Genomic DNA, 11913 nt, shown 5'->3' on the forward strand with positions numbered 1-11913 from the left:
CACAAAATGGGCTTTTACTTCTTGTTACCCTTAGCAGATTGTTGGGTCTTCCTAGTTTCGAAGGCGGAAATAAAGACCCAAACCCTCCTGGTTTTCTCCATCCAGCTCGGTCGCATCCATGCGAGGCACAGGCCCCCGCTGGCTCTGACGATAGCGCTGGGGGCCGGGGGCCTCTCTGCCTGCGGAGAGGCCCAGACACGGCCAGGAAGCAGGGCTGTCATGGGGCAGAGGCACGTGTGGTGCTGGCCCCGGTCACACGGGCGAAGGCCGAGGTCTTCCTGGAGATGGATGGCAGCAGAACCCCAAGTCCCTCCCTCCTGGCCGCCAGTCCAATTTTCTCAGCTATTTTATCTCCAGCATAGAAACACACTCTTCGAGAACTCTCCCACCGCTGAAAATCATATTCTTCCCGCAGAGATCCGAAATGTCGGTCTCACGTGCCACTTGGATCGCTCTCTATAACCTAACAGATAACAATCGAATTCCCAAACCATTCCTACGTAAGCCTAACTGCCCAGCCTCACCCCTGAAGGCTTCTCCGCCCAGAACTCTATTATAGCAGGGAAGAGAACACCAGTGAATACTTAGAAGAAGAATCAGTAACAGTTTAAGCCAGTAACAAAGTAGATCCTTTCTACTTAGGAGTCTTTTTTTAAAAATGATATATTCGTTGCATTTCCAAGTTTCCAAGTAGCATGCATTAATTATCATTTTGTTACTAGGATGTAAAGAAGCCCAGCAAAGGCTGGGAAGTGTGACCGCCCAGGTCAAGCCGAGGTGAGCGGGCTTGGCGTGTCCGGACCGGCCCTCAGGGTGCCACCACGAGGAAGGGAACACTGATAACCACGAGACAGGCTCTGCCAGGCTCTGGAAAGGAAGCTGCTTTGATGTTTTTACAGAACTGGAACTGCGACTCTCTCCATTTAACCTGTTTTTGACTTAGATGGAATTTAGACAGCTTCATAATAATTACAATTGTATGAAACATCAGTTGCTGGCAACTTAGAGTCATTCTCCCTTCAGGGAGGAATGGCAGGCGGGGCTGAAATGTACCATCAACCAATGTTTTAAAGCTGCATTGTCCCACAGAGTCGTCCCTAGCCACGCGTGGCCATCAATCGTTTGAAGAGTGCCCAGTTCAACTTGAGATGTGCTGTAAGGGCACTACCAAAGCAGAACAATGCCCCCCGAGCATCCTGGAACATTCCCGTGGACCCAGCCCCTGTGACCAAGCGGTCCACCCAGCACAGCAGTGCGGCTCGTCTGCTTGACGTTTCGTGGTTCAATTTTCTCCAGTTTGCTGCCAGAAATGATTTACACGAAAGAGTATTTATTAACTATCCAAGGTCTCTTTGGACGTGATGCCTGCAAATGTGCAGATGTCACACTTTAATATTTGACTTCGTAACTACCCAACTGATCCAGATAGCATGTCCTTTGTTAATAGCAAATGATGTAAACTATTAATTATTTTAAAAAGGCCTATTAATGACCAAAGTTCTAAATTCACAATGCAATTCTAAACAGGTGACATATTTTAATTTGATACTAATGTGTGCTTATCATAAAAGGATATAAAACGCAATTACCGTATCTGAAATGTCATAAAGTCAACACAAATAACTGTGTCGAGTTTTCTGTAAAATACACACACACACACAGCCAAATTTGCATCAGAAAACACAAGCTTTCCTAGTTATAATTAAGAAGATTAAGACAATGTCAATGTCATCGGTGTTGGTACAGGAAGGAGAACTCTGCTGGTTTAGAAATGTTCTCCATCTTATCTTATTGACGCCCCCCCCTCCCAATTTGGTCATTTCCTATTGGTTACAGAGTTTGTGATCTGAGAAGGTTTCAATGCATTTAAACATTAAACATTTGTTCCAGGAACTGCTAGGCTTCTGGAGGTTCAGCAGTAAGGACACCCATCACTGAATTCCAAGTTGGACACAGAAGACTTTTCTCTGACTGGTGTAGAGTATGTAAGAGACAAAGGAGAAATGCAGATGACACCACTGAAAATGGCAGCCAAATCAAGTTCCCGACTGTCTGTTGTACACATAGGATACTGCTTACAGCTCAGGTCATTTCCTGATTTTGAACTCAAAGTTAATGAATTTCTGGAACTCTTTGAAACTATACAATTCCCAGAATGCATCCTATCAGGAGAAAATGATTTCATTTTATCCAGCAAGTGATAAATATGACGTCACTGTATTTTAAAAACCCTGCAAAACAAACAGTACCGTATGGTTCATTTTTTATCCAACAGCAAAGTAACAATCTGGCGTATTCTAATAAACTGCTGTTAGGTCTAGGAATATTTTTCTTTTTTTCTGTTACAACTGGTTTGCTCATAGATTTCTTTAGCTTTAGAGTTATAATTAGAAAACAGTTACTTTGCATAATCAAATTGTAATCGCTGTTTGGGTGCAATCCAACCAATTTAAGCATCAGTACCGCCCCCCAAAAAAACAATGTCTGGGAAAAAGAAAGTAACAAATGCCATGGTCCAATGATCTAGGTTATCTAATACTGTTTGCCTAATCGCTGAGTTGTTTTTAGAGGCTGGAAAGCAAGTGATACTAGAAATATCAATGTGTTTTAAAGGATCGCAGTTGTAAATTAAATATTCATCGAGAAACACTAATGACGGTAAGAAAGAAAAAAATTCGCTTCGGGCCAGAAACCTACTCTAGTTTTGGGTCAGTCATTTGTCAAACGTGGGCTCCTAAGTGATCATTTAACATTTCCGAGTCTGCTTACTCATTTGTAAAATGGGAATTATCACATCTTACTATGATAGACACCTGTCAGTCTTTGGGATGCCAAAAAAAAATCTAGGTGAAATAAACGATAAAGCAAGAAAATAAGTAAAAGATCTAACATGTATATTCGATGACTGTTCCATCGTCATTCTGCCGTAATATTGTCTGTCCTTCGGTTCAGTGCTACCAGATGTGGTTGAAGTAAAATTATAATGTGATAAGAGCCTTTGATATTTCAGATAAACCCGCTTGGCCCAGTCCCAAAGATCTGTCATAGAAGGATCACCATATATAAACCAGAGACCATCAAACTTCTTCTGTAATGAGTCACACACAAATATTTTAGGCTTTGCAGGCCACCTATGATCTATGTCACACATTCACCATTTTTTTAACCCTCTAAAAAACATAAAATCACTCTTATCTCGCAGGCCACACAAAAAGGGGCCAGGAGTTGAATTTAGCCCGCAGCCACAGCTTTCCAAGCCCTGACCAAAGACTCAGTGTCCTTGCTGTTAAGTGGCTCTGCTCAGTCCTACATTTCACGTTCTTAATTTTTTTTTTTTTTTACATTTATCCTTTTGCACTTTATTACTCATTTGCCAAAATCTAATCATTCTTTCCCAGAACTGTCGTAGTTCCAACAGCCACAGCCTCAAAGTCGCTTCTGAGAAGCTCGGTTTCGCACAAGCCACAGAAAAGGTTCTTGGCAGAAAACCGGTCCCACGCCTGTCTGCCTGTCTGCCTGTCTGTCTCGGAGCGGTGATGGAGACCGTCACACCTGCCCGCCCCGACGCCCTGGGGAGACACGGAGAAGGTCTCCCCGCCCCTTACCTTGCTGGGGGGACGTCGATGTTGGAAGAAACGACTTTTCGCTTTTGCTCGAGGAGACAGACGGAGCGTGTGTTTTCTTTTTCATGGTCGGCTGTTTTCACGTCTTCCTCCATGGCCGAGGAGAATGAGTGCTGACGAGACATTTTTTTACTAGAGTCACGTTTTAGGTCCTCTGGTTGAAATGTGAAGGTCATGTCCCGCTTAACGCTCCCCACCTGTGAAATGAAACGCAAACATTCTCACTCACGCGAACATCGGCTTCGCACGACGACACGCAGGTGGCTGCGAGGAGACAGCCCGCCCTGCCCTCCGGGTTCATCTCGAAGATTTCAAAGTTTAAATGGGAAAAATGAAACAGAAATAAAGTCACGGGATAGTCTACGGCCATGCCACCCCGAACGTGCCCGATCCCGTCTGATCTCGGAAGCTAAGCAGGGTCGGGCCTGGTTAGTGCTTGGATGGGAGACCACCTAGGAAGACCAGATGCTGTAGGCATTAAAAAAAAAAAGAAAGAAAGAAAATCACGGACACGACAAAGTAATATACAGTCGGTGCATCTACCGTCATAATGCAAACGAGAAGCATCACAAGCATGGAGAAGCCTTTTAGGTGAGCAAAACGTTTGAAGGCTTGAAAGCATGAGACTTCTAAGAAAAAATCTAAAAATTTAAAACATCATTGTTTTTTCTTCCACAACTGAGAAAACTCAAGTAAATAAATTCTCAAATGTTTCGTGCTGATTTTAACAGAAGAGTGGTATTAATAGAAAACCAAGCCTTAGCTTTGACTATGATTACCGACTGTAACCATACTCTTCAGTTTATAAAGCTGCTTTTTTTTAAAAATAATTTCTTTCTTTTTAATTTCAGGCATGAAGAATTGTTTTTTTATTCTTCTACAGTAGTTAAGTTCTTAATGATGATTTAAAAAGTCTTCTTAATTTTCTTACACTCGTTGATGAAATACAGTGATGCTTAAGGTTTAAGACAAACATAAAATGAAACCTCAGGGAATCGAATCTGGTTATTTCAGAATTCGGGAAGACCGACGGAGACTGAACCTGAAGAAAGGTTTTGGTGAGGTGACGGGCATCGTAAATGAGGTCTGGAGCAAACCTGCTCCAGCCTTAAGGGTACAAAGAGGAACCGGTCTGTCTGGGAGCCTGCAGCCTTGCTGGTGGGAAGCGCACGGTGCAGAATACGCCCGTGAGACATCGCACGTCTGCACGACAGCCTTCCCTCTCGGGGAGGTGGTTTGTGGAGTCAGCAAACCTTCGCTCAGCCGCTCAGATAGGAGATCTGCTTAGTTGTTTTTTTTTTTTAATTTTAGGTAGGAGAAAAAGCATTAAGAGACGTGATCGCATAGATTTAGAACGCTAAAGTCTACGGCCACAAACAGGAGGCATTTTCAGAAAGGAAAAACTCCGAGGCATGTGTGTGTTGGAGTCACAAGACTGGCCCTCATCTGAGAAATGCCAGGGCCCGGGGATGACGCGTGCCTTGGAATCCACCTGGCTGGATCAGACCTTTCACAGGAGCTGAGCCCGAGCCCCCTCATCCCGTAGGGTTAGCTTGAACTTGTCAGGGGGAAGAGACCTTCCCACTGGTCCTGGCAGCCCACCCCAGCTCCGCCACTGGTGGTCTGCTCGTAATCTATTAAAAAGCTACCATGTGTCTTAGAGTGCATTAATGAAATACGAGTCCCAGAAAAGTAAGTGCTTTTAAGAAGTGTTTGAATCGTCATCAGCGCCACAGGAAAGAATAAGAAAACAGTTCGAACTTCCAAAAACGCAATGAATGTTCCATAAAAATGGAGTTTGAAAAATCAACAAACGTAACTGCAAATATTTTCAAAATCCACCCCTAATCGCTTTCCATGCAACTCCTTCTGCCTGGAGGTGGGAGGGAGAGCGGGCTGTTCTTTTCTTCTTCGTACCAGCTGGTTCTCAACGGAAGGACGTTACAACAGGAATAAGCCAAACGCAGCATAACCATGAAAACAAAGGCCTGACTGATGATTATGAATAGTTTCTCCCTAAGTGTCAAGTATTACATTAATGAAATATTTAAGCAGCCATTAGTGTTAGGTTGTAGCAATAATTGACATCCGTACCTCCCTCGGGGCCAACTGGACTGGTTAAATGAATTCAGTCCAAAGAGAGATGGGGCTGGGAGAACACTGCGGGAAGCTCAGCTTTTATCTTAAAAAATTTAGGGGGAAAAAAAAAACACCCAAGCATCTAAAGCAAATTAATACAAAGTAGAATAAATTTCCTACAGAAATGACGCTATAATTGTATGTCATGCGCTTAGCCGAGACTTCATAATAAAACAAATTACAGCGCCATTCAACACTGTAAGCTATAAATCTTCTCTGACACATTCTAAACGAAAAAACTTATGTCTCAGGAGAATGAGGGAATTTCAGCCACGTGACGGATCTCAAAGACTATTTAGCTCAGACTCCTTGTTTGAGAGTGCAATTAAAATGAGTTAGAAACGACCAATGAGGCCAAAAAATGTAAAGAAGAGGGAGAGATTCATACACGTGGAGAGCCGGCTTCCACCGTCAGGCTGGTGGAAGGAACAGCCGCATTCGTGGGCCTTCACTCCGTCACGACGCTTTACGTTGACGTATTACATGTTCTTTTAAATGTCCCTTTATTCATATGAGATATGATATTTAAAAGATCTTTTAAAAAGGAGAGTTCACAGGAGAGGAGAGGAGAGAGAGGGCAGGAAGTCCGGTCTGAGGAGCCGGGCTTGGAGACGGCCGGGGACATGGGGTGGCGGCCGGGGAGGGGTGGACACAGCGGCACGTCGGGACGCGGAGGCGCGGGCGAGGGCCGGTCCTGCTGGGTCAGCAGGAGACACGCAGCAAGAGAAAAATCCGAGCTCCTGTTAGATGAGCAGAAGACAGCGGCTAAAGGGAGATAGGACCCCACTGAAATGAAACTTCCAGAAAGGACAAATCTCTACAGACAGAAAGCAGAGCAGCGCTTGCCTGGGGCAGTAGTGGGGACTTACTGCACATGGTCACCGGGAAACTTTCTGGGGTGATGGAAATGTTCTAGAACTAGACCGTACTGATATCTGTAAATTTATTTAAAATCACCGAACTCCGGTCTTACAATGGGATGAATGTATGGTGTGTAAATTATACCTCCATCGTACTGTTATTTAAAAAAAAAGGAAGAAAGGAAGAAAGAACCAAACCAGGAGTAACTGGGGGGAAGGCATCCTCCCAAGGACCACCAGACCAGAAATGGGAAAAGTAACGTGCCACAGAGAGGCAGCCGCCGAGCCTAGGGGGCTTTACTTATTTATTTTAAATAAGGGGGCCACGTGTTTATGCCGGGCTGCCACTAACAGGTGTGTGTGTAGGTCCTGCTCGCTAGCCAGGTGGGGCTCCAGCCCAGTCCCCACTTGAGCCAGGTCCACAGGCTTCTTCACCCACAAAGACAGACCTTTCTCCAATTTCTCCACCTGCTGAGAACTTTTAAACTTCTTCTGCCCAAAGAAGGTGTTCTTCTTTATTTTCCCCCCCATGTGTACAACGCTCAGGTGACAAAGGAAGTCTTCCGGTGATTTACAGGGCCTGGGCTTCCCTCCTCGAGGCCGATGTCGAGGAATTATGTGACTCGTTCGTATGAGCTGACGCTTTTGGTAGCGGAGAAGCCGAGGCCGTCTGAGAGTGCTCGGGCTCTCGAAGAGGCGGAGGGGTGGACGACAGAAGACAGCCGGAAAGGACAAAAAAGTCTGATGGGATGGAGAGACGCGATGGCAGCGAGAGGAAGGGGAGGCAGGATGTGCCCGGGGCTGAGGAGCCAGAGGGATGGTCCCTTCCGCCGGTGAGCGCGGCTTCTCCGTGAGGACCGGGAAGAGGACAGGATGGGACGCGGGGTAGAAAAGGACACACCTTCCCTGTGAGTGGTGGCAGGAGGGGCTGCTGTGGCTTCTCAGAAGCACGCTGGGCTTCTTGGCACAGGGGTCATTGCCAAACCAGCAGCCGAGAACACACGTAGTCCAGAAAAAGCCCTAGACGCTGTCCCCCGTGTCCGTGAAGATTCGCCCAGCAGAGGGGGAAGATGGGGTGACTGACTGCCAGCAGGGCTTCGCTTTTGTCTCAGCACTCGGAGCTCCTAGGACGCGAAGGGGGACATCGCCTGCAAGTGACTGGCCACGCAAAGCGTCAAAGACGATGATTCGATTCTCGATGCCAGAATGACAGACTCTTGGCAAGACGACACGAATCTTGCAAGATCAAGAAGGATTCTCTTGTCAGGAGAGTCGCTGACCTGAAAATATGGCTTTAACCTGAAATCTGAGGAGGCAGAAGGAAAACGTCCGGATAAAAGCGCCAAGCTAGAAGCCCGTGTGACAAATAATGAAGAAAAACAGCAAGGCTGTCGACTAGTGATTTTTGAGAAAATACAAGGCGGAGATTTAGTAATAAAAAAAAAAAAAGAAAGTGAAGAAAGGATTTGGTGCACACAAAAGGCCTAACCTGACCGCTCCCACGACGGGACTGGAAGTTGGAAGGCGCCATGTGTGACTCCTGTCGTCACTGGACATTGACAAACTGGAACAAAGGGTCCGTCAGGAAGGCAGAGGGTCTCACTGGGAGGAGCCGGGAACGCTCTGTGTACAAAACAGGGGGCTGGCGGCCCGCGCAGCTGCTCTTCGATGCGGGCGACGCCCCCCGAGGAGAGGGCTCAGGCTGCTCTGTGTCACCCGGCCAGGACCCCCGGTGCCCGCTCTGCTTCTGGCCTGAGGGTTCACTCTCCTCTTTCGAGCTCCCTAATCTTCCTCCAAACCGTTATGGGGGCAGAACGGGGGCAGAATCTCGGAGACTTCCCAGTCTCGAATGTCTTGTTTTTTCACTATCTTTTGTAGAGGTTAAACGTTCTTTTCCTTTTTAGAAATGCTTATTCGTTACAGAATACACACCGGCTAAAACTCCAATTAAGAAGTGTACGAAAGAAAGCGGGGTAAGCGTTCGATTCCTCTGCTCTCTCTTTCCAACTCTACCCAGCCAGGTCCAAGCCCCGGAGAGAACCGCTCTGAACCGTTTACCGCCAAACTTCAAATGACTTGAAATGCATTAAGCACCTGTCTGTGCACGTATCCTGTTTGGAGCTTTTCAACATGAATGTGATTATCCGTATTGCTTTGCAACTTACTTTTTTGCATACATTGAATTTTGAACATTATAACATTGCACGAGATTGTATTTTAAACGCGTCTCTTCTTGACAGGTATTGAGGTAGTTTTCAACTTCTCCTCATTAAAAATAATGCCACGATGAACATGCTCGTGGATGAATGCTTATACCCTAACGCCCTTGTGCAAACATATTTGTAGGAAAAATTCCTGGAGGGTGGAATTGTTGAATCAAACATCCAAAATTTCCTCCCTGGGTAAGCGCGGCGTGGGGCGCCAGGCAGCGGGCATTCTATGAACCACTGAAAGAAAGATGCCAGCTCATATGCCTGCTCTGAGAGGGACACATTAGTTCGCGGTGTATCAGGAGAAAGGCACGCCGCGGACGGACAAGGTAGGCATGACCTCACCGCATCCGGAAAGCACTGCTGTTTGCTAGAGAGCCACACACCTGAGGGGCTGAGACGAAATGCGCCCGACCATCTCTCCTCCTTCCTTCTGTAAGTGAACACGCGCGTAGACATGCACAGACACACACGACTTTCACGTCGTGAGATTATGGGAGACTTTTTCCCTTTTTTGAGGTGTTCAGATGTCAAAGAATGAACATAAAGAGATGGTTTTTAAATGAGATTTACCAAAACTGATGAGGAACAATGCTCCGTGCTGGTCAAAATACAAGGGAGCTGGCACTGTCGCCCACATGGGGTCGGAGGGGGCCGGGAAAAGGGAGCGCATTTCATTGTGTGCCCCTTGGTGTTAGCAATTTGACTTCTCAGGAGAAAAAAATAGAACAGCAGAGGAGGAGATTTACCACAGAACTTCTTATACTATTATAAAAATGCACATTCCCTAAATAGCCATCGATAAATTTGAGGTCAACTATGCACAGATAAAATGTATGGTTAAAAACAAAGACATATTTCTGTATTTCTTGAAATGGAAAGACATTTAATGCATTAATTGAAAAAAAAAAAGGAAATCGAAATGAATATATGTAATATGATCTCAGGGAGGAGGGATGTATATCTATAAAGAGAGAAAAAATTATGAAAGGACATTTCGAGATGTTAAGGATGGTTTTCCTTGGGAGGAGATTTATAGGCCGATTTTGCTTTCTATCTTGTTTGTAATTTTTACAATGTTTGTGTCTAGTCTGGTATTTTAAAACCTATGTTTGTGTATAGTTTGGTATTTTAAAACCTACGAAGTTATTCTGTTATGAAAATATACACCATTTTTACACAATTAAGTCTCTCAAGAATCTGGCATTTATAAAATGAATCGTTTTCTTCTCCTAGCTCCCAGTTATTAGCATCTATGCACATATTAGAGGTGGAAAACGCATGACTTAAAATCGTACACTCGCTTGCACTATTTCCCTGACCACCAGCGCCTCTGCATCATGTAGCAGGTACAGTAAGTGTCACCGACCCCTCCTCCTCCTCACCCAGCACAGAGAACCCCTCACACGCACATTACCCAGCGTCATTTCCTGCAAGAGGCAAAGCTTCAGTGTTCAGTTATATGAGAACACTACCAACGACTGAGCTAACTGACAAATAAAACTCAAAGGTTTTCTTGCAACGAACAGCTTTTGTGTTCTTAGAAGACAAACAGCATCTCTATGTATACGATATACTTGGAACATTTGCAGTTTTTTAAACAAGACGTGAACGGTGTCCACTGAAGTCTTGAATTTCTCTAAGTGGTGTCCTTTATAAACTGGAGGCCGCTTTCTAAGACAGGGAGTGAAGCTCATCAGCTTCTCTCCATTCAAAAACATCTGGTTTCCTAGGAGGATTGTAACGGCACCTCGGGAAAGAGCGTGGCTTCTAACAACAGCCCCCTGCCTTGCCCAGCCCCTCGCCCTGTCTGCACTACAGTGCATTCCAGGCCACCCGAATCCCAACTCCCTCCCCGTGGATGCACAGTAATAAGGTGCCAAAACGCATGTGTCAGCACTCACTCTTGGAAGCTGTCCTCACTTACTCATCTCAACCCAATATGATGTGAGGAGTTGGCTCTGGAGATTAACTGAATTTCCAGGAATAACCTGCAGGAAGCCAACCCATTTGCCTTCTGGGGCTTTCCGTATAGTAAGAAAGTAGTAGACAAATTCTGGAAAAGAGAATGAAATGTGGGCCACAGCAAAAACGTCCCTTAGAGAGTGAGCCGCCGGAGGGCGGTGAATGGCCTGCTGGGCCGGGCAGCTCCTGGCTCCCGTTTGTGGGGACACCACGCAGCCCCACCTGACAGCCTTATGAGAGAAGCTCTCCTACTTCAGACGGCGTTTCCCACATCAGGATTCAATTTAAAAACTTGCTTTCGAAACCCATAAATCACGTATTTAGTGACTGATGCCAATGACGTATCGACCGCAGCGTGGAGCACGTATTCAGACCCCAGACTTTAAAGCACATTACGAAAGAAGAAAAGGTTCTATCGGTAATAGGAACAATTGATTTTTTTACTGATTTAAAATATCACCGCTGAGGGTCACGCTTACGCTCAGAGCAGGATCGGAGTCTCAAGTCCGTTGAGGAGCTATGTCCAAAAGTGGCCGACAGGACTCTGCTCCTCACTTCGGCTAAAGTCTTCAAACCCCACGCAGGGTACGCAGGAAAGCAAGGGGGTGGCAGATCTTCCCAGTGATGACGAAAAGCTGTAGTAGAAACACCAAAAACTGTTCGGCTTCCACTCGCTAGCCCCTGATCAGATTATTCCCTTAGCCCTCTGCATCCAGCGAAGTGTTGGTGTTCGTTGTTGTTGTTGTTTTGACTGCTTTATCCTCAGGTGTATTATTTCTCTATACCGAGACAGAGTGATGGGCTGACGGAAATCGGACCAGGTTTGGTGGCGTGAGCTTGGGGCAGGACCGACTTGAAACCCTGTGTCAAGTTCCGGCACCAGGCCCGCCGACCACACAAGTCCACGCCCCAGCAAGGGGTGCTGTTAATGCTGGGTTCGCCACGGCAAGGGGTGCTGATGGGTTCGCCACGGCAAGCTTTAACCTGAGATCTTGGCAATTTTACGTTCCACAAGGCGTGACCTGGCTTTGACTGATGACCGATTAATCAGCTGCACATTTTGGATGGAAAGTGATTGCAAAACTCTGGGTGGAAACGACTTGGCCGAAGACTCAA

At 46.0% G+C, this 11913-nt stretch overlaps 1 protein-coding gene and 1 non-coding gene across 2 annotated transcripts in view; one reads left to right on the forward strand and one right to left on the reverse strand.

Moving 5' to 3' along the window:
* ZNF704 (zinc finger protein 704) overlaps positions 1-11913 on the reverse strand; it is a 115967-nt gene that overhangs the window by 78271 nt on the left and 25783 nt on the right. Inside the window, exon 2 of the mRNA XM_039841936.1 lies at positions 3606-3823. Coding sequence (XP_039697870.1) covers positions 3606-3799 — 194 coding nt within the window. The 5' untranslated portion in view covers positions 3800-3823. The remainder of the gene's footprint in view (positions 1-3605; positions 3824-11913) is intronic.
* On the forward strand, positions 3982-4100 carry LOC120585621 (5S ribosomal RNA). The gene has a single exon (XR_005648461.1). It is a non-coding gene; the product is annotated as a 5S ribosomal RNA (ribosomal RNA).

Source organism: Pteropus medius, unplaced genomic scaffold (genome assembly GCF_902729225.1).
Source record: "Pteropus medius unplaced genomic scaffold, Ma_sr-lr_union100, whole genome shotgun sequence".
Taxonomy (NCBI): domain Eukaryota; kingdom Metazoa; phylum Chordata; class Mammalia; order Chiroptera; family Pteropodidae; genus Pteropus; species Pteropus medius.